Source organism: Ascaphus truei, chromosome 5, assembly GCF_040206685.1.
Source record: "Ascaphus truei isolate aAscTru1 chromosome 5, aAscTru1.hap1, whole genome shotgun sequence".
Taxonomy (NCBI): domain Eukaryota; kingdom Metazoa; phylum Chordata; class Amphibia; order Anura; family Ascaphidae; genus Ascaphus; species Ascaphus truei.
In genome coordinates, this window is record NC_134487.1 from 60,368,710 (window position 1) to 60,392,267 (window position 23,558).

General features: G+C 43.1%; 1 protein-coding gene across 3 annotated transcripts in view; it reads left to right on the forward strand.

The window, feature by feature from the left end:
• The window catches only part of POT1 (protection of telomeres 1), a 241,937-nt gene that overhangs the window by 175,659 nt on the left and 42,720 nt on the right, over positions 1-23,558 (forward strand). For all 3 annotated transcript variants that reach the window (XM_075599879.1, XM_075599877.1, XM_075599878.1), the window contains 2 exons: positions 9,270-9,439; positions 10,324-10,412. In XM_075599879.1, coding sequence (XP_075455994.1) covers positions 9,270-9,439; positions 10,324-10,412 — 259 coding nt within the window. The remainder of the gene's footprint in view (positions 1-9,269; positions 9,440-10,323; positions 10,413-23,558) is intronic.

Consider the following 23,558-nt stretch of genomic DNA (forward strand, 5'->3'; position numbering starts at 1 on the left):
AAGTTGACAGTATTTAGCCAGAAGGTTCATGCCTATGTATCCTAAAGTTTCTGGAATCCAGCTGAACAAAAAATTGGACTTAATTAATTTTAATGATACACAAGTTCAGGTTCGGAGCATTTGATGTATTGTAATTATATTTAAAACCCCAAACTGCACTACTGAAGTCTAGTTAGCTTATTAAAGGACTATAGTGGATAGACCAATTTGATTACCAAAATAGCATCAGCTTACTATAAGAGCTTATTTAAGATGTCATTTAATACACTAAGATTAGCTTAGATACGCAAAGCCATAAGTTAAATTGCAAAGACAAAAAAAGTCATTCTTCTTGCATAGTTATGGACACAAAGAGGGAGTCATTTCCTTTTTTTGGCCAGAAAAACAATCTTCTTGGTACTACAGTAGCACACGGGAAGTATTGTTGGCTCAACTTAATTTATTAAAACCCTGTCTGGTGGTAGCAGCTCTATAATATAATGGTTAAGCTCTTGTCGGGTTATCTGATCTTAATTATACAATATGCTCTTCTATTATCGTTTCATGCAGTTTGTCCCTGCTATATATATCACTAAAGATATTTATTTTGAGGGCTAGGAGATCTTATTGTAAATATCATTGTTTCAGTTTTATGTAGTTACAGAGCATTAAAGCTATTGAATTTTTTTTTAACCCTCCATATTACAGGGTTGGAATTAGGCTCACCCCTGAGCCAAACACCATTAGTTTCAGCCCAGGGGACCCCTCGATACCCACCTGTGAAGTTAGCAGTTTTAAATATCTTAGGGGAAACAAAATGGCTGCCAAATCTTGTGCCAATAGGAAGCTGCAACATCAGTTGTGGCTTCCTATTGGATGACTTTGAAATCCCCTTTAAAAGAAGTAAGCAATACCGGTACCTTCATCAATAAGTATCAGGGGGTGTGTGTCCCCAGAGCTGAAAATAAGCAGTTAAGCTCTGGAGGTTGCCGCTCCCCAAGTTCCAATACTGTTTTTAAAAAAAAAAAGGAAACAGGTTGGGGTCGATTTTTTTTTTTTTTTTTTTTTAAGGCATATCTTTCACACTATGCAATTGTTCTTGCTTTTGTTTTTCTTATGCTCAATTTCTTCCTGCTGTTTTAATCAAATATTATGGTGTTAACATGCAGTAGAAGAAGTACATTTAAAAGTACCCCAAAGAGTTGACTGAGCAGTGTCTTCATTATTATTTATCTTCTCTTGATATTTAATTAAATAAAAAGACCACTTGTGTATTTAATTAAATAAAAATACCACTTGTGGTGCATTTGCATGTCTCAGACAGGTCTGCAACCCTTTTTTTCCCCATTGTTGCTTAGCAAACAGTGCTTCCACTGCAGCCAGGGATTCTGGGTAATTGAATGCAAATGAGCACACAGTGTCAATTTACTTCTCGTCCATTTTAACATGGACCCCTATAAGCTTATGCCTACCATATTAGACAGCTTTTCAGCACAGCCTTGGTTAAAGATATGCATAGCCAGTAAACCTACTCAGACAGCTGGTTTGACCTTTTGATTCTCAGTTCGAGGTGAGTTGCTGGCAATGCAATGGGAAGCTTGCTTTTTTAACAAATAGTTCTATCTAAAGCTAAAGAAGCTATTAAAAACTCCCATCATCACAAAATGGCCTCTTGTCAACTATGTAGTTTTTAATACCAATTCCTGAAAGAACTCGGGTTTTCCTGAGTTCAGAGCATAACAGTGGTCACCGATATCTGGCCCATCACTATTAGGAGATTTTTTACAAAAGAGAATTGAAACATGGTTCGGGAGTCATGAATCTGCATTGCGAGACATTATGTCTAATCTGGGGGTAAGACTCCTGGCCAGTGAAAGGTAAGTGGATTTAAAAATGTAAGAAGAGAATATAACATATAACAGTCCACCTCTTGCATATCTAGCCTAGTAAATATAAACATGTACGATGTTGAGAAAGCAAGATTTGTACACAAAAATGAAAGAGAACCTTTAATGTAACAAGGTGGAGAACATATGAGAGACGTCCACTTTAGTAAGGAGTGCATGATGGTGCATGATTGTGGCAGGATGTATTTTTCCCTTTGTACTTACTACTCTAAGTGCCCCCATCTGTAACAGGCCATGACACCAGGACTTTGGTCCTTGTATTTGTTGATTTCGATTCCTGTGACTTGACTGGAATCCCAAAACCTTCTTCATAGAGCACACCACACAAGCTTGTGCATCATGTTTAAGGGGAAATCTCACCAGTGCAATATTTTATATCTCAGGAGGATTAGTATTACATTATGGAGCTTTCTCTTACATTTAAACATTAGTAGAAATGTCCTAAAAGAACAATGGTTAGACCCATTTATACAGTAAGTAAACTAATGACGTTTTCTGTGGTTGTGAAGTAGTAAAAATTTTTGTGTTCTAAAATGTATGTCTATATTTCTTGTTGAAACTTTAGGATTTATTCTTAATTTTAGAAAAGTACATGTCTAGTATAGAATCATTTGCAGAATCGATTTATTAGAAAGTAATTTAAATATTTGTATTCTTGTCAGGAGACAGTGAAAAAGAAAAATGTGAAAAGCGCTAAAGTTTAAACACCAATGTGATATATAATAAATAATAACTTTAACATAAAGGTAGGCTGCCTGGTACCTACTGCTAGTACAAACAGATAACAACATGAAAAAGAAAAAAAACCTGGCGCCAAAAGTTCAAATGGAAAGTCCTGTGATCCTCAAGAAATCTGCACACATGCTTGACAGGCCATGAAACGAGAAAAAGAAAAACACAAATCATAGCGTAACAGTGCAGGGTAAAATAGTACTACTCTAAAAAACATAAACAGTGAGACTTCTAGTGACAATTATATTAAAAACAATTTATTAAAACTAGGACTATGCCATAAAATAAGCACTGAAATAATATGAGAGCAGCTGGTCATCCGGTGGAGGAAAAATCAGAGCCCTACTTACAAAAAGTAGGGTGAAAACACGCGATGGAATAACAGAGTCCTCTCGGCGCAGGAGGTAATCCTTGCAGAGTTTGAGCTCTGCTCCGCCGGTACTCACGCCCGAAAATCCCTTCAGAGGTACACAGGAACAGTGCCGGTGATGGGACGGTAATCTGCTTATCTCTTCCTTAAATCGCTCTCCTGGCTTCCAATCAAGTTTCAGATCATCTACAGCAAGCATGTCAAGCCTGCGGCCCGCGGCCCACAATGAGTATTTTTGCGGCCCAGCTCGCGATGTGCCAGCACTGCCAGGCAACGAGCGCTCTCTGCAAAGGGGGGGGGGGGAAACCTCCCCCCTCTCCTGATTGGCTGGCGCGTGTTGGCACGCTGCCAGAATTTTTTTGGGGGGCCGCAACAAGCTCTATCTGAGCTTGCAAAGCCAGGCCCGCCTTTTCCTGCTGCATGCAGCAAGTCAGGTGAGCACTGCTCCATGCCTGTTTGCTTCCCCCTTGCCCTCCTGCTCCGATTCCGCTCCCCCCCGCTCAGATTCCGTTCCGACCCCCCCGTTCCTATGCCGCTCCAATCCCCCCCCTGCTCCAATACCCCCCCTGCATCGATCCCCCCCCCTGCATCAATCCCCCCCCGCTCCAATTCCGTTCCGATTTCCCCCGTGTGTCTGAGTGTGTGTCTGAGTGTGTGTGTGTGTGAGAGAGAGTGTGTGTGTGTGTGTGTGTATGGGAGAGAGAGTGTGTGTCTGGGAGAGGGAGAGTGTGTCTGGGAGAGGGAGAGTGTGTCTGGGAGAGGGAGAGTGTCTGGGAGAGGGTGTCTGGGAGAGGGTGAGAGGAAGAGGGTGTCTGGGAGAGGGAGAGTGTGTCTGGGAGAGGGCGAGTGTGTCTGAGAGAGGGAGAGAGTTAGAGTCAAAGAGTCAGAGGGAGAGTGTGTCTGAGAGAGGGAGAGTGTGTCTGAGAGAGGGAGAGTGTCAGGGTCAGAGGGAGAGCGTCAGAGGGAGAGAGAGAGTCAGCCAGAGAGAGCGAGAGAGTCGGAGAGAGCGAGAGAGTCAGTCAGAGAGGGAGAGAGAGAGTCCGTCAGAGAGAGAGTCCATCAGAGAGAGAGAGTCAAGTCAGAGAGAGAGAGAGTCCGTCAGACAGAGAGAGAGAGTCAGTCACAGAGAGAGAGAGTCAGTCACAGAGAGAGAGAGTCAGTCAGAGAGTCAGTCAGAGAGAGAGAGTCAGTCAGAGAGAGAGAGTCAGTCAGAGAGAGAGTCAGTCAGAGAGAGAGTCAGTCAGAGAGAGAGAGAGTCAGTCAGAGAGAGTCAGTCAGAGAGAGAGAGTCAGTCAGAGAGAGTCAGTCAGAGAGAGAGAGTCATTCAGAGAGAGAGAGTCAGTCAGAGAGAGAGAGTCAGTCAGAGAGAGAGTCAGTCAGAGAGAGAGAGAGTCAGTCAGAGAGAGTCAGTCAGAGAGAGAGAGTCAGTCAGAGAGAGTGAGAGTCAGTCAGAGAGTGAGAGTCGATCAGAGAGTGAGAGTCGATCAGAGAGTGAGAGTCGATCAGAGAGTGAGAGTCGATCAGAGAGTGAGAGTCGGTCAGAGAGTGAGAGTCGGTCAGAGAGTGAGAGTCGGTCAGAGAGTGAGAGTCGGTCAGAGAGTGAGAGTCGGTCAGAGAGTGGGAGTCGGTCAGAGAGTGGGAGTCGGTCAGAGAGTGGGAGTCGGTCAGAGAGTGGGAGTCGGTCAGAGAGTGGGAGTCGGTCAGAGAGTGAGAGTCGGTCAGAGAGAGAGAGAGAGTCAGTCAGTCAGAGAGAGAGGGAGTCAGTCAGTCAGAGAGAGAGGGAGTCAGTCAGTCAGAGAGAGTCAGTCAGAGAGAGAGGGAGTCAGTCAGTCAGAGAGAGAGGGTGTCAGTCAGTCAGAGAGAGAGGGAGTCAGTCAGTCAGAGAGAGAGGGAGTCAGTCAGTCAGAGAGAGAGGGAGTCAGTCAGTCAGAGAGAGAGGGAGTCAGTCAGTCAGAGAGAGAGGGAGTCAGTCAGTCAGAGAGAAAGGGAGTCAGTCAGAGAGAGAGAGAGGGAGTCAGTCAGAGAGAGAGAGAGGGAGTCAGTCAGAGAGAGAGAGAGGGAGTCAGTCAGAGAGAGAGGGAGTCAGTCAGAGAGAGAGGGAGTCAGTCAGAGAGAGGGAGAGGGAGAATCGGAGATGCCAAGTGTCAGGAAAAAAACATTAATTTTATCGTTCTTTTTTTTTCTACTGTACTTTTCGAAATAAACCTAAGTTTCTATGAAAATTGAAGTTTTTGTTTTTTTGCGGCCCACATAAACTTAAACCTTGTCCCGTGTTAGCCTTTGAGTTTGACATGCTTGATCTACAGAGTTCTCCTCCTTACCTTCAAAGATCCACCGGATGACCAGCTGTTCTCATATTATTTCAGTGCTTATTTTATGGCATAGTCCTAGTTTTAATAAATTGTTTTTAATATAATTGTCACTAGAAGTCTCACTGTTTATGTTTTTTAGTGTAGTACTGTTTTACCCTGCAGTGTTACACTATGATTTGTGTTTGTTTTTCTTTTTCTCGTTTCATGTCTTGTCAGGAGACAGCCATCTTTCATTTGTGATGTCATACTGGAAGAAATAAATACATGCCGCTCATAACCTGTTGATTTAGTTTTTTCTCAATTTTAGCTGGCTAAATGTTATAGTATAATAGAAGTTTTGTTAAAATTACTTGGTATGTCTGGACTATTATATTCTACTAATCAGAATTTCAGTCGCATTTGCAATAATGATTAAATTGGTTTTCACCTTTACTACATGGGGATAAGCGATATACTTTCCCTTTTTTCATTATACGGTATCAAAATTATCTATTACATTTTTTTGTATCAGTTTCATTGAAGAAATTGTTTTCTTGATTTTCAATACATGCAAAGGACATGTGAGACAACGCTGCCCCCTTGTGGCTCATTAAGTTTTGTTTTACAAGTACTGTGCAGTGTGCCTTCTGCTCTGAAATCCTCTGATCTCTCTTTCATTTTACTTCATAAATATTGGTGGTAAATAAATACAATGAGACCAAGATACAATTGTAATTGTTCATTTAAATTCAAATCTCCTGTTCTAGATGGCTTTTGATTGTTAAATTATTTTTTTATTTGAACATGTACATTATTAGGTATATTGTTTGTTAATGGTGCAAGGCTTATAGAGTCCGGTTCATTTACTGCTCTGGATATAATTATAAAGAGCAGCAAATACATTTTAATAATTATTTTATTCTCTGACATACATGTAATCCCTTTTAACTTCTGTTTACCCATTTGAAAATCATGCTCCATGATAGATCTAGGACAGGGGTCTCCTAACTACGACCCGGGGGCCACATCAGGCACCCCATAAGATTTTATCTGGCCTGCAGCAACTTGAAATATATATGTAGCGCACTTTCCCCATCCCCTGGGAGATGTGTGGCTACGGTGTATGGGTGTGGTGCAATACCTGATGGTGCCCAGGAGATCTGAGTCTCCGCTTCTGGGAACCTGGGGTGCACCTGAGTGGGGCTCTGAGGCGCCTCCACCTGTACAGGATTCTAGCATATGGAATTACCTCGTTACAGGACCATAAAGAATACACACTGGTAAAGCAGAACTGTTTTACTATATGCAGCAAATATAGTTACAGCCTACCCACCAGGCCCCGCACGGCCGTACAGATGCAGCGGCCGTTATCCGAACATTTCAAGATTTGTATTCCTGGGCATACCCAGGTCATGCCGCATGATTTCTTCAAACTTTCCCGCGTTAAGACGCGTGTTTACTAGTGTTTTTATCAGGTGTTGTTGTCTTAAAATTTAAAATTCAAAGTCATTTGAAGATTAACATTACGAGGTCATACTGTATACTGTATATGGGAAAGAAGTCTTTTCTGAGGCTCCTTAGCCATACACAAATCCTCTAACTGTAGTAGATTACGGGTGTGATTGGCGGCGTTCACTGAAGAATAACGAGTGAATGCCGCGTGAAATACAGCAGACTTCACAAACTGCTCCGTGAAATGTTCGGATAACGGCTGCTGCATCTGTAACTTCCAATACTCCGCCCCCTCTCGAGGGAGTCGCTGTCCTCCAAAGTACCAATGGGCCCTTGGGCACTCAACCAAGTTGGGTATCTGCCGAGTGTGTCCACACACGGGCGCGCAGATGCTGATGATGGGATCCACAGATCCTTTGCCGTAACCCGCGAATCCTCCGCCTCTACGTTGAGTGGGTCCCTCGGGGATGGTACCACCGTATGCAATGTCTTTGTTGCATGTTCCTGGTCCCAGGTCACCTGAGGCCAGGATGCGGCTGTGTCCTTCACTCTGGTACTACAGGGGCAGTGTCCCTATCTATGGGCCTGTCCCTGCAGTAACCACAAGCTGAGGGGAGTCGGGCCTAACAGGGGGTATCTGGCCTAGTGCAGGTGCCACAGACACCTGCACACACAACCTTACCCCTTCCTTGTCCCAGCTCTGACTGGCGTGGTCCCTGACGTGCCAAATGTAACTATCTGCAGAGCAAGAGAATTCAGCAGCCCTATTGGTTGTTAGCCGGCATGTGATCTAGCAGCCCCAGTGGCTGCTGGGACTTGTAGTCCTTCTGTTGAGCCTGTGCCTAAACTCGCTGCCGCTTGCACTGCGCATGCGCGAGGTCTGTAATGGCCGCTACCTATCTCTGGTCCCATCTACGCATGCGCGAGAATTAACAAAATGGCGACGCACTGCAAAGGTAGCCGCCGGTTGTCTCCGGCGATGCGCTCGCCTGCGCGTATATATATATATATATATATATTTGATCATTATATATAATTTCCCAGTGTAAGCACGGCATCCTTTCTTTGTAATTGTCACGTTTCTCTTTTGTTCTGAATCATATCATGCTGATTATCCCAAAAAGATCCAAATAAAACTTATTCATTCATTTATAAAAATTATAAAAAGATTTGTTTTCTTTGGCCCGCGAAAATGTGTAGAATATACAGTACGATGTGTCCCTCGTACTGAAACGTTTGGAGACCGCTGATCTAGGAGAAAGATTTCTAGGCATGGGACATTTTTCATCTGAATTTCATAGGACTGGTTACTAAAGTTCAGTGCTTTGCTTCTCTGGGAAACATAAAGGATAGATAGTGCTACATTTCTAAGATGAGGATATATGGATTGAAGAAAAATTCAACTAGAATGTAATGGGACTCCCACAGGTTATGTACTGTACGGATTACACATATTGCATTTTCTATAACTATAACAATTTTCTCCCCTTTTTCTTTTCTATATTTTCCTGATTTACAGTTTAGACAGAGTGAAATTAGAGTTTGTAATTGAAGGGATGCTTTTCAAAATGTGTGCATCCCTCCTTCAGTTGACCCAGTTTTTGGTACTCCTGTGTACCATCTGCCATAAAAAAAAATCTTCAATTCATTACATATCTCTTTAACACCAGATGTTAATGCATATTTAAGGGATTTACGATTTATATTCACTATGCTAGTGTCAGGATGCTGCATTACTGGTGTATTACTTTTTTGAGATCTCATAATTACTTTTGCTATGCATTGTGCACATAGCAATAGTTGAACAATACCAGACTCAATGTATCCTTGTACCATAGATATTTTTAGTTAATGTTCTTTTTGTTCCTAGGCCCAAGTGATTTGTTCCTTGCCCAAAGCACATGAATCTGGAGGTGGTTTAAGCCATGTTTCTCCCTGTAACAGAAGCAGTCCAAGCTGGCGATTTCTGTTAACATAGGATTGAATCAGGGGGTCTCCGGAGCTAAACCCCATTATTTTCAGCTCTGGGGATCCCTACTTCCGCAGATACTGTACTTGCCTACGTAGGCAGTGCCGGTACCCGCTCGGCTAGGAGGGTTCATGTAATGGCAGCGTTTCAAAATTCCCCCGCCCTACAGGCCAATTGGAAGCCTTGACGTCATCGGGTTCAGCTTCCTATTGGCCCGTGTGATATGTGAGCTTTAAACTTTGCAGGTGTGTATCTCTGGAAGCAAGGTATCCCTTGAGCTGAAATTAATGGGGTTCAGCAACGGAGAACCCCTGCTTCAAACGTATGATAAAAAACAGAAAAAAAAAGCATGAATTGCGCCTTTAAAGGATTGCTAACCTTGACATTAGTCCTTTAGTTCTCCTTTCTCTCTGGATTGTTTTGATGATATATGAATGCATTTGTTTAATATTTGTATATATATTTTTTCAATGAAATAGCCAAAACTCCGATTCACAAAATGTAATGTATTTGGTCACATTAAGAAAACGTAAGCAGAAAAGTGGTTTTTTTTTCCATTACATTTTTAGGTTGGAAGCTATGTCGTAATACATAGTATACATGCAAAGCTACATACAGCTAGTAATGAAAATCAAGCAAATGCTTCACATCTGGAATTTCATCTGCATGGAGGCACTTGTTACGGACGAGGTATTACTGTTCTTCCAGAAAACAACTATGATGTCAAAGAACTGCAAAGGTAAGATTTCTAGAAAAGGATCTTTAAACATAATATAGTTGCCATGAATTGTTTGGAGCAGGAGGCAAAAGAAAACAAGTAATTGCACCATTCAATAGATAGTTTAAAGCAGGGCTCTTAAACTGGCGGTCCGTGGGCCAAATGCATCCATGCAAGGGGCTTTTATGTGACTTTTGGAGACTGCTCCTGCTAATTTTATACTGGTTGGTTAGGCAGCTCAGCATACTTTTTTGTACTGAATCTCACTTATATGATACAGATGTTATAAATGCATGCAAAATGTTGACATATAACAATGTTTAGGTCTTAAAGTATATAAAAAATTACATTACAATAAGCTTGTGGCCTACTAACAAATGTTTTCTGGTCTGGCACCTTTGGAGAAGTAGTTGAAGAGCCCTAGTTTAAAGGAATGACTGGATATTTTAATCTTGCAGCAACATGAAAAAGGTGGATATCATTACAATATTTTAATACATGCTTAAGGAATTGGAGTAGAAGAGACCAATTAAATTGATCTGGTTTTGTCTTTAGTGTTAACTGTTCAGTTCATTTTAAAATATTCCAGTATGCAATGGGTTTAGCAGATCTATTACTAGATTTAGAAAGTGTATGACATGCATTTAAATAGTTTTACTAATCAATTTGTGTTGTGAGTATGTGTATGTAGAATGTGCAAGCTAATTTAGAAACCAGACATTGCTGTACTTCTGCATACCACGTTTATACGTAAATTTGCTATTCTGTTATTGACGTCTGATGGCCAAGCATTTTTTTTTAATATTCACAACCTAAATTGTCATAGATTTGTGTCTGTTAAATGTAACATACAATCACTTTAAATATATGTTGTGTGCTTCACTGTGAGTGTATTTTGGTTGCAGATCTCTAGATTCTGTGGATCTGAAAGAATATCAGTGTGTGGACGATATTTCTTCACTTGAACTGACTAACTCATTACAAACCACATTAAGTAAGCACCCTTTTTAAGCTAATTAGCTGGTCTTTTGCAAATGTACATGTTTTTATATTTGAGTATGGGAACATAATTTATGTGTATTTGTGTATACAGCTCAACCCCGTTATAGCACAATCCGCTACAACGCAAATCCACTTATAACGCAGTCTGAGCGTAGCTCCCGAGATTGAAAACATCAGTTTTGCCACGCAGGGACTTACCGGCATCTAGATCTCTCTCCTCTTTGCTGTCAGCTCTCTCCTAACTTCATAGGGCTGTGTCCACGTGCTCTCCTCTCTAAGGACATAATAACAATCATCTGTTCCTTAGCAGGTCTAAAAATTAGGTAAATACAACCTCAGATGAACAACAACACATGACATATTACACCGTGTCATGATTTAACAAAAATAAAGCTAAAATGTCGAAGCCATGTGTGAAAAACTAAGTATACCTTATGATTCAATAGCTTGTAAAACCACCTTTAGCAGCAATAACTTGTAGTAATCGTTTTCTGTATGACTTTATCAGTCTCTCACATCGTTGTGGAGGAATTTTGGTCCATACTTCTTTACAAGGTTGCTTCAGTTCATTGAGGTTTGTGGGCATTTGTTTATGCACAGCTCTCTTAAGGTCCAGCCACAGCATTTCAATCGGGTTGAGGTCTGGACTTTAACTGGGCCATTGCAACACCTTGATTATTTTCTTTTTCAGCCATTCTGTTGTAGATTTGATGGTGTGCTTGGGATCATTGTCCTGTTGCATGACCCAATTTCAGCCAAGCTTTAGCTGTCGGACAGATGGCCTCAGATTTGATTCTAGAATATTTTGGTACACAGAGAAGTGCATGGTCGACTCAATGACTGCAAGGTTCCCAGGTCCTGTGGCTGCAAAACAAGCCCAAATCATCACCCCTCCACCACCGTGCTTGACAGTTAGTATGAGGTGTTTGTGCTGATATTCTGTGTTTGGTTTTCGCCAAACGTGGCACTGTGCATTATGACTAAACATCTCCACTTTGGTCTTGTCTGTCCAAAGGACATTGTTCCAGAAGTCTTGTGGTTTGTTCAGATGCAACTTTGCAAACCTAAGCCGTGCTGCCATGTTCTTTTTAGGGAGAAGAGGCTTTCTCCTGGCAACCCTTCCAAACAAACCATACTTGTTCAGTCTTTTTCTAATTGTACTGTCATGAACGTTAACATTTAACATGCTAACTGAGGCCTGTAGAGTCTGAGATGTAACTCTTGGTTTTTTTTTTTTGCAATTTCTCTGAGCAATTTCTCTACTATCTGGTAGTTGTAGGACTTGCGAACAGGGTCTGCCTTGTCATGGCTCGCAAGCTTACAATGCTTTGGCCAAAGAGTTAAACTAAATGACCCTTTTTCAAGAGAATATATAAGTATTTTACTGTGTATTTTTGTCATGTTGGATGTAGTATTGGGCTTTTCTGTCGTCTGTTGATGATCAATTCATCAAGGGCATTTGATTAGCAGCACCTGTCTGCTACTTAGTTTTTTCACACACAGCTTCTCCATTTTGGCTTTATTTTTGTTAAATCATGACACGGTGTAATATGTCTTGTGTTGTTGTTGTTGTTGTTCATCTGAGGTTGTATTTACCTAATTTTTAGACCTGCTAAGGAACAGATGATTGATAATGTCCTGATATATAAAACCATGGAATTCAAAGAGGGTGTACTTTCTTTTTCACATGACTGTATAGGCCACTCCTGCCTATAGATTAGATTACATCCATTTTAAATGGAAACTCCAATAACTATGTTTATTTCTATTTGAAAGACTGTATCACCATTCCTACTGTGTGCGTGCACATACACATTTATGCAGTATGGATTTTTCTATGTTTATGCATACAGATAAAAAATATTAATATTACTTATGTAGTTTTTTTAACAAGGATATGTACACATACTATATGTATTTATGTATTTTTAGTTTCTCCGTTTTACAGACAGAGAGCAAAAAACAGTTATTGGTGCAACTCCGTTTAATCAAGGGCATTTGATTAGCAGCACCTGTCAGCTACTTAGCATCTTAATTCCTATGGAAGCAGTAATGGTGTGCTTAGTTTTTCACATATAGCTTCTCCATTTTGGCTTTATTTTTATTAAATAAATCATGACACAATGTAATATGTCATGTGTTATTGTTCATCTGAGGTTGTATTTACCTAATTTTAAGACCTGCTAAGGAACAGATGATTGTTATTATGTCCTGATATGTAAAACCATAGAATTCAAAGAGGGTGTACTTTCTTTATCACACAATTGCATGTGTGTTTACAGTATGTGTGTAGATATATATCGCTATATAGTGTGTGTGTGTGTGTGTGTGTGTGTGTGTGTGTGTGTGTGTGTGTGTGTGTGTGTGTGTGTGTGTGTGTGTGTGTGTGTGTGTGTGTGTGTGTGTGTGTGTCGGACCTGAACTGCCCTATTTTCAGATTTGGAAGCTATTTTGTTTCCCTGAGGGAGATTTAAACCCAGTAACGTCATCCAGTTCCCGGGTATGAAAATAATGGCGTTTTCCTCAGGGGGACCCATGGCACCCACCCTGTAAGAAAAAAATGAGAGCTACTGTAGATAAAGGAACTGCTCCTTTAAATGCATTTTGAGCATACTGTATATTGCGCAGCAGGAAGCCTTTTAATGTGAACTGTGTTAAAGGAAATAAAATCTACCCATATCCATACTTGTTTAGTTAGACAGATAGTTAAATCAAACAAACAGTGTGTTTTACAAGATAAGATAACATTGTTTTGCAACAAGTGGTTCTCTGTATGAATGGCATTTTCTCAATGTCTGTACAGTCCTTTAAGTTGCAGCAGTGAGGATAAATTAGACTTGTTTTTTTCGGATGCTAATCAATGTGCTCACATGATAACAATGCTAAATGCATGCTTTTGGCAAGATAAATTGACCTATATATTTGCTTAATGTTGGTCTGGGAAATATGATTATTAATAACTTGATAAAGTTGTACTTTTAGAAACGTATAGATTTTTCATTTTCTTCATATAATTATATTTTCCCTTTTTTATGAGGAAAAATATTAGGTTATGTTTTCTAATTATTTTTACATTTTTTTGGTTTGCATTTTTTCTTGCATCTGTTGCTGTTAACAATTCATGGAGTTTGTTGCATGGTGTGTTATAACTAGTAGTCCTTTAAAAGCTAAGCAATTTAATTAACTGGGAATTTTAATATTTAAGCTTTTAGGCCATGTCTCTTTTTAATGGCATCCAGCATCTAACGCATTAACATCTGAAAAATACTTATTTGTGATCCTAACAGATCAATACAACTCTTTACACTTTAAGAATTGATTCATAGAGTATTGACTCCAGCTAATCCGTTTTGTTTGTATTTTGGCAAACAGTAAACATACTGTAGATACAGACACTCACAGAACTTTCATTTTATAAAAATCAACATTTCAGTCCTCTTTGGGACCTTTGTAAATGACTCCACATGCAGAGGTCCTAACTCCCACCCTATGCACAACTTCACTGTGAATGTATGTATAGAATTATATTTGTGCATGCTGAATCTATCTTTATTTATATAGAGCCCACAGTGTACTTGGCGCTTTAAAAAAGAAACAATACAGGGAATTATAATACAATAAGTATAACAGACTATCAGACAATAGGAAAAAAAATCTGCCCTGAAGAGCTTACAATCAAAGTGGCATGTTGGTAGACTTGGAGATCTCAGGTGTGGGAGTAAGTACAGTAGGTGGTAGTGTTTGGCCACGATGGGTGGTAGGTGCAACTATGGCTCTGGGACAGAAGCCATGAGTCCAGGCTATTGAAATGCTTTATTTAAAAAGTGTGTTTTTAGGTTTGATTTAAAGGAGGAGAGAAAAGGTGCTTGATGTCTATAAAGGAAGGGAGTTGCACGGATAAGCCAATAAGGTTTAAGGCATAAAAAGCAATAGAGGTGGAATGGAGACCATTTAAGAGCAGAGCGCAAGAGATGAGCAGGGACATAATGAGAGATCAAAGCTAATATATAGGGAGGAGCTGATGAGTGGACCGACTCTAAGGTAAGGAGAACTTTGTAGGTGTTCTGAAAATTGATGGGAAGCCAGGAGAGTGGTGTAAGAAGGAGATTGGCAGGGACTATTTTGGGAGAAAGTTAAATGATTCTAGCTGCAGAATATTGTATAGATTGCAAAAGAGAAAGCTATTAGCAGTATGTTGCAATAATCCGTATTGGAGAGAAAAAGGCAATGCGTCATGGCATAAAAGAGAATGGAGAGGGAGGAGTCAAGTGTCACATAGGCAATGTGCTTTGGTGACAAAAGTTATGAATATGATTTTCATCAGCATTTGATGCTGCCTGAATCTTAACTATTTTAAATGCATTAAGTAGACATGGTGATTAACAAGTGTACATTGATATTGTAAGTAGTAATAAAGGAGGGAGAGTATGATAACTTTTATTGGTCCAACAAATAGTAGAGGTAGCCCAATAACGAACCCTGAAAGGTTCAAAAGCTTGTAACAGATCAACTACTTGTTGGACCAATAAAAGGTACCATGCCACCTACTCCCTCTACCACCTTTATTACTACTTGAAAGAAAGGCCCAACACCGCTACCCCCCATGACTACCCATACAAGGAAGATACAAATTGGCAAAGATGTGCAACAGGGTGACCCCAATGTAACCAAAGCTTTTCACAGCAACACTCGAGCAATTGTCCAAGACATTGAATTTGAAAGAAAACAAAAGGAATCAATATCAACAGTGAATGCTTGTCACCAAGATTTGCAGACATTGCTATTTTTTCTACAAGCCCAGAAGACCTCAAGCAACAAATTACAAAATTTGACGAAACAAGTAAGAAGGTGGACCTCCATATGAATCTTGGCAAGACCAAAGTGACATTTAACAAATGTGTTAACTCTACAAGGATAATACATGGAATAGAACAAGAAGTCGAAGATTATCGACCTTGGCCAGCAACTGTAAATAAATGTGACCCTTTGAAATCAATAGGAGAATGAAGATGACATGGAGCACATTTGGAAGAAACAAGACACTCTTTCAAGGGAATCTTCCACTGTGCCTCAAGAGAAATGGTGTAACTAGTGTATTCTACCTGTGCTCAGATGTGGAAGTTGTAAACTAAATGCAGAGATAATTCAAAAGCTTCAGACAGCTTAAAGAAGTATGGAGAGATTTTTTCTGTGTATTATCCGAAGAGACTAGAAAAAGAATGAATGGGTTTAGAAGCAAACAAAAGTAGTGACCTTATCAGAAGGGTTAAGAAATGAAAATAGCAGTAGGCCAGACAACGAAAAGACGAAATAGCAGTTGTTAGACAAAGATGGTACTTTATTCGATTCTTAAGGAAATCAAATGACCAAGACATCTCCGAAAAAGTGAAATGAGAGGGTGAAAGTGGAACATATGTTGGTACAATATGGAAAAGAGAGGCTTGCAACCATGGGAAGAGACATATATTATATTGTTGATCCGCTGCTGGATAAAGGCTGTCTTAATGATGATGATGTTGCTGCTGCTGTAAGCCTCTCCTCTCCATGTTGCCCAACAAATTTTCTGATTTAATACGCCTTACGTTTTGGGCTTTTGATATCCCACAAGTTACTATATTCAGGTGTGAAATTTCCAGATACTCTTATTGCGGTAACTATTTTTAAATCTGTAGTTTATATTATTTGTATGTACACACTTTATCATCTACTTCACTAATGTTGGTACACTGGTACCAGTCTCTTTAGTTGGGTTTTAACTTGAACACTTTATAATGCAAAAAAATCTTGTTCAATTATTTTTTTATCTTGTAATTTCTTTATATAATTGTTTGCTGTTATACGAATCAGAAGGGGTGATAGCTTTCACATACTCGTATCATTTTCTTATTTTTCTTGCGTGTAACTTGTAAGAGGAGATCACAGTCCTTTGTTATAAGACTTATACCCCTATTTATAGCTGATTAGGAGTGTATTAACGTTTTATTTTTTTTATCTTTTGATATCTCTTGAAATTCAGTCAAGTACAATTTTCTCCAAAGATATTAATTTCTTCTTGTGATATGTAATATATAAATATATATATATAAAATGTACTGGTTTACTTTTGATTATGAAACAAAGTATTTAATTAGTCTTTTTTCCTATTGCTCTGTTAACATTGGTTAGAAGCCTTCAGATTTAACAGCAAGTGTCTCCACTGTTCTATTGCACATAATATAATGAATCACAAAAAATAACAAATCGTGTGTATGTATGTATGTACAGTATACTGTAAATATTACTGTATGCTCATTTGCATGTCTCAGACAGGTCTGCAACCCTGCCTTTTACCATTATCACACAGCACTTCCACTGCAGCAAGGGATTCTGGGAAATGACATGCAAATGAGCACACAGTGCCACCTTTTGTCTCAAGCTCGCATTACATGAACAACCATTAAGCCAATGCATGCTGCTTTAAACACAGCTTTTAAACATAGGCTGGGATGAGATGCAAAGCCAGTAAACCCAGAGCCAGTACAACCAACCTCACACTGAAGAGACCCACAAGGTCGAAACAGTCTGTCTGTGAGTGGGTTTACTGTCCCTCACATCACTCTCCCCCCCTGCCCTTCACATCACTCTCCCCTCCTGCCCCTCACATCACTCTCCCCCCCTTCCCCTCACATCACTCTCCCCCCTTCCCCTCACATCACTCTCCCCCCCCTGCCCCTCACATCACTCCCCCACCCTGCCCCTCACATCACTCCCCCCCTGCCCCTCACATCACTCTCCACCCCCTGTCCCTCACATCACTCCCCCCCCCGCCCCTCACATCAATCTCCCTGCCTATCACATCACTCTCCCCCCCTGCCCCTCACATCACTCTCCCCTGCCCCTCACATCACTCTCCCCTGCCCCTCACATCACTGTCCCCCCCTGCCCCTCACATCACTGCCCCTCACATCACTCTCCCCCCCTGCCCCTCACATCACTCTCCCCCCCTGCCCCTCACATCACTCTCCCCCGCCTGCCCCTCACATCACTCTCCCCCCCTGCCCCTCACATCAGTCTCCCCCCCTGCCCCTCACATCACTCTCCCCCCCTGCCCCTCACATCACTCTCCCCTCACAGCCCATTTTAGCAGCCCCCACCGCCCATTTCAGCAGAACCCCCCACCGCCCATTTCAGCAGCCCCCACCGCCCATTTCAGCAGCCCCCACCGCCCATTTCAGCAGCCCCCACCGCCCATTTCAGTAGCCTCCACCGCCCATTTCAGCAGCCCCCCCATTCCATTTCAGCAGCCCCCCCCAGCCCATTCCATTTCAGCTGCCCCCCATGTCAGCAGCCCCCCACCCATGTCAGCAGCCCCCCAGCCCATTCCATTTCAGCAGCCCCCCCCATATCTCAGCAGCCCCCACCCCATTCCATGTCAGTCGCCCCCCCAGCCCATTCCATTTTAGCAGCCCCCCCATGTCAGCGGCCCCTCACCCCCCTTGTCAGCGGCCCTCCACCCATGAACAACCCCCCCCCATGCTTACATGATGATGATGATGATGATGGCGGCAGCAGCAGCAGAGGTGATGATGGCAACGGCAACAGGTGGCAGCAGGGTGAAGCATGAGGGAAGTGCGCTCTAGCAGCAGACCTGGAAGTTCCGGGGCGCGCTACACTGCTAGAGCTTGGAGCAGGCTGAGGGGGGGGGATTAGGGGAGAGCAAGCAGGCTGAGGGGGGGGGGTTAGGGGAGAGTGCACAGACACTGCTGGAGCACGCTCCTTCTTTCCATACCAGGGAAGGGGGGTGAAAGGAGGGGGTTGAAGTGGGTCCGTCACGGGGTGGGCCGCATGTTGTGCAGGCCTGGCATATAGTAAATAAAAAGATCACTTGTGAGCACATTCACATGTCTGCCGTGTTAGTCCAGTTGTGATAGTGCAGAATAAATGCGTTCTTCAGTATTAGGTGATACCTTTTTTATTGGACTGTGGCAGGACGGCCTGTAGCCGAGGTCAGGGAACAGTCCACACGTGTAGTTTCAGGATAATGAAAACGTTCAGTGGATTTATTTCTCCACAACACAACCTAACATAACATGTGGGTACACTGTCCCTTTAAACCAAAACAAAACCTGCTCCACATTGGGAGAACTGACTAACACTCCAGGCCTATCTAGCAGGCTGGCTGGCTAAACCATTTACCAAACCGTAAGTGTATATTATGCAGTCAGGAAAACAAATTAACAATGCTTACTTTGGTTGATAGAGTTAGTTGGTGAATCCATCTGGCAAGCAGCTCACATAGCAGCGTGCTCTGGTCTAAGGCAGCCAGCTACTGCCAGTAACAACATTATTTTATACCTTGCTGGTTATCAGGTGTCAGCTTACATCCTGATTACCTAGCTTCCTCCTGAGTTAACCCTTCTAAGTGCTGGATGAAGCACTCAGACATATGTCTCCTAGGCATAACTGATAGGGATTGACTTCACCCTGTCACATACCTCCCCTGTTTGTGTGTGGCTAGGGTCCCACACGGCTGAAGCCCGACCCTCCACTCCTCTTGACAAAAAAATTTGCATTTCCATGGTCCTTTCCAGGTCTATGCTGTATATCAAAAGAGAAGGGTTGGAGGGCCATATACCACCTGGTCAACCTTGGATTTGTGTCCTTCATGGTGTTTAACCATTTCAAGGGCGCATGGTCAGTGACCAGGGTGAAGTGTACTCCGGCGACATAATGTCTCAAGGCCTCAATTGCCCATTTTACAGCGAGGCACTCCTTCTCAATGACGGAATACCTCACTTCCCTTGGGAATAGCTTCCGGCTGATGAACAGTATGGGGTGTTCAACACCATCAAATTGCTGGGACAGCACTGCTCCCAGTCCTACCTCTGAGGCATCCGTCTGGATGATGATGGGCTCTTTAAAATCTGGGCGTACTACCCTTTGGAAGCTGTGGACCCAAATCCGTCTCTCCTTCCCGAGGGTGGATGAACAGCGATCTCATCGTTTTCCAGGGTTTCAGGAGGTTCACGTGGTAGATTTGTTTACCCTTCCTGGACCCTGGTTGAGAGATCTCATAGTTCACCTCCCCGGTGCGGCGGAGATCTTGGAAAGGACCCTGCCACTTCGCAAGGAGTTTACTCTCTGATGTCGGTAGTAGTAGCATCACTTGGTCCCCAGGTTGGAAGACCCTCAAGCGAGCATTCTGGTTGTACTGCCTTTCTTGACGTTCTTGAGCAGATTTGAGGTTTTCCTTAGCAAACCGACCTATCATGTCTAGGCGGTTTCTAAGGTCTGTGACATACTGAAGGGTATTCTTGGAGGGGGAGGGCTCCTCCTCCCAGGATTCCTTCAGTAGGTCGAGAATACCCCGAGGTTGGCGTCCATATAGGAGCTCAACTGGGGAGAAGCCTGTGGAGGATTGGGGAACTTCTCGTACCGCAAACAACAGGAAAGGGAGAAGTTCATCCCAAGCTCGCTTTTCAGTGTCCACAAACTTCCTAAGCATGGTTTTTAAAGTACGGTTAAACCTCTCTACCAATCCATCAGTCTGAGGATGGTAGACTGAGGTCCGGACGGATTTGACCTCCAATAACTTCAGGACATCCTGCATTAACTTTGCCATGAAATTTGTTCCCTGGTCAGTTAACATTGCTTGGGGAAGTCCTACCCTAGAGAACAGTTCTAACAGCCTGTGAGCAACCTCTTTAGCAGTGGCTGATCTCAGAGGGAAGGCCTCAGGATATCTGGTGGCATAATCTACAACAACGAGTATAAATTTATGTCCCTTCGCAGAGGGTTCTAAAGGTCCGATCACATCTACCCCAATTCTCTCGAATGGGACGGTTAACCCTTATGAGTGCTGGATGAAGCACTCAGACATATGTCTCCTAGGCATAACTGATAGGGGTTGACTTCACCCTGTCACATACCTCCCCTGTTTGTGTGTGGCTAGGGTCCCACACGGCTGAAGCCCGACCCTCCACTCCTCTTGACAAAAAAATTTGCATTTCCATGGTCCTTTCCAGGTCTATGCTGTATATCAAAAGAGAAGGGTTGGAGGGCCATATACCACCTGGTCAACCTTGGATTTGTGTCCTTCATGGTGTTTAACCATTTCAAGGGCGCATGGTCAGTGACCAGGGTGAAGTGTACTCCGGCGACATAATGTCTCAAGGCCTCAATTGCCCATTTTACAGCGAGGCACTCCTTCTCAATGACGGAATACCTCACTTCCCTTGGGAATAGCTTCCGGCTGATGAACAGTATGGGGTGTTCAACACCATCAAATTGCTGGGACAGCACTGCTCCCAGTCCTACCTCTGAGGCATCCGTCTGGATGATGATGGGCTCTTTAAAATCTGGGCTCCGAAGAGCGGGGCCCTCTGACAGGCACTTTTTTAGCATATCAAAGGCATCTTGGCACTCCCAAGACCATTTAACTTGGGTCGGGGCACTCTTTTTTGTCAGATCTGTTAGGGGTGCAGAAATTTCTGAAAAATTGGGGATAAACCGCCTGTAATACCCTGCCAACCCTAAAAGGGAGCGGACCTGTGTCTTTGTCTGTGGGGTGGGGACTTCCTTTATGGCGGCCACCTTGCTAGCAAGTGGCCTTACTATCCCTCCCCCAACGGCATAGTCCAAGTATTTTGTAGTGGATTTTCCCATGGCACATTTTTTTGGATTTGCAGTGAGCCCTGCTTCTCTTAAGGATGTTAGGACTGCCCTTAACCTTTTTATTTGAGACTGCCAGTGTCTGCTATAGATGACAATGTCATCCAAGTAGGCCGCGGCATATGCCCTATGGGGTCGTAGTACCTTGTCCATTAACCTTTGGAACGAGGCTGGAGCCCCATGTAACCCAAATGGCATAGTGACGAATTGGTATAAACCGAGAGGGGTGGCGAAGGCAGCTTTGCATTTGGATTCTTCCGCTAGAGGTATCTGCCAATATCCTTTCGTGAGATCTAGGGTGGAGATATACTCTGCTTTACCAAGAGAGTCAAGCAATTCATCCACCCTAGGCATTGGGTATGCATCGAATCTGGATACAGCATTTACCTTTCGCAGATCCACGCAAAACCTCACCTTCCCATCTGGTTTAGGGACCAACACTTTAGGGCTACACCATTCGCTGTGAGACTCCTTGATCACGCCCAATTCCAACGTGTCTATTATCTCCCTCTCTACCAGGTCTTTTCGGCCCTCTGGCAATCTATAGGGACGGGACCGTACTTTTACGCCAGGTTCTGTCTCAATCCTATGGGACACTACATCAGTCTGCCCTGGCAGCTCCGAAAAAACATCTGGGAACTGGTCACATAATTCTAGTAGGTCTGACCTTTGTTCCGTTGTTAACTGCCCTCCCATGGGAACCTGATGGTCATTGTACGTACTACCCTTTGGAAGCTGTGGACCCAAATCCGTCTCTCCTTCCCGAGGGTGGATGAACAGCGATCTCATCGTTTTCCAGGGTTTCAGGAGGTTCACGTGGTAGATTTGTTTACCCTTCCTGGACCCTGGTTGAGAGATCTCATAGTTCACCTCCCCGGTGCGGCGGAGATCTTGGAAAGGACCCTGCCACTTTGCAAGGAGTTTACTCTCTGATGTCGGTAGTAGTAGCATCACTTGGTCCCCAGGTTGGAAGACCCTCAAGCGAGCATTCTGGTTGTACTGCCTTTCTTGACGTTCTTGAGCAGATTTGAGGTTTTCCTTAGCAAACCGACCTATCATGTCTAGGCGGTTTCTAAGGTCTGTGACATACTGAAGGGTATTCTTGGAGGGGGAGGGCTCCTCCTCCCAGGATTCCTTCAGTAGGTCGAGAATACCCCGAGGTTGGCGTCCATATAGGAGCTCAAATGGGGAGAAGCCTGTGGAGGATTGGGGAACTTCTCGTACCGCAAACAACAGGAAAGGGAGAAGTTCATCCCAAGCTCGCTTTTCAGTGTCCACAAACTTCCTAAGCATGGTTTTTAAAGTACGGTTAAACCTCTCTACCAGTCCATCAGTCTGAGGATGGTAGACTGAGGTCCGGACGGATTTGACCTCCAATAACTTCAGGACATCCTGCATTAACTTTGCCATGAAATTTGTTCCCTGGTCAGTTAACATTACTTGGGGAAGTCCTACCCTAGAGAACAGTTCTAACAGCCTGTGAGCAACCTCTTTTGCAGTGGCTGATCTCAGAGGGAAGGCCTCAGGATATCTGGTGGCATAATCTACAACAACGAGTATAAATTTATGTCCCTTCGCAGAGGGTTCTAAAGGTCCGATCAGATCTACCCCAATTCTCTCGAATGGGACGGCTACCAAGGGCAGAGGGACCAAGGGAGCCGGCTTCTGTCCTTTTTGGCTAGTTAACTGGCATTCAGGACGTCTCACATAGTTTCATGATGTCACCATGTATGCCTGGCCAGTAAAACCGGGACGAGATGCGGTCCCTGGTCTTATCCCTGCCCAAATGACCACCCTATGGGAGAGTATGGGCTAGGGTGAACACTGTTTTAATCAACCCTTTAGGGACTAGCATCTGTCGAATAACCTCCCCTGTTTGTGTATCCTTATTTAGGATGTCATTCAATAGTTCAAAATGTGGAAACACTCTTACACCTTGTTCATCCATTATCTTGTTGTTGACCCGTACCACCTTCTCATATTGTCTAGCCAGAGCTGGGTCTTCCCTCTGCCTCTGACGGAAGTCAGGAAGATCCAGGTCTGGCAAAATTCCCATATCTATCTGTTCCCCACCCTGGTCATCTCCGGCCATGACCTGCAGTCCTTTGGGCCGACTAATGTTACCAAGAGTCCCAGCCTTTCTTAACCAGTCCTCTTTTTCCGCATGTCTCTGTTTACGTGTCTTTGGGACGTGGTGCCTACGGGGAAAAATCTCTGGGGAAAAGGGAAACAAGTCTCCGGGCTTCTCCGGTACCAGAGAAGTAGGCTCTGTAGGAGATGGGGCCAACAATGTTTCAAAGAAGGGCCAGTCTCGGCCAAGTAGAACAGGAGCAGGTAGCCAGGGGGCAACTCCCACTAGTAGGCTAGCCTCTTGATCCTTGATACACAGTAGAATGTTCGCCGTCGGGTATCTCTTTGTATCCCCATGGATACATTCGATATTCCAATGAGAGTCATAGGATAGTCTGTTGCTTGGAATTAGGCCCTC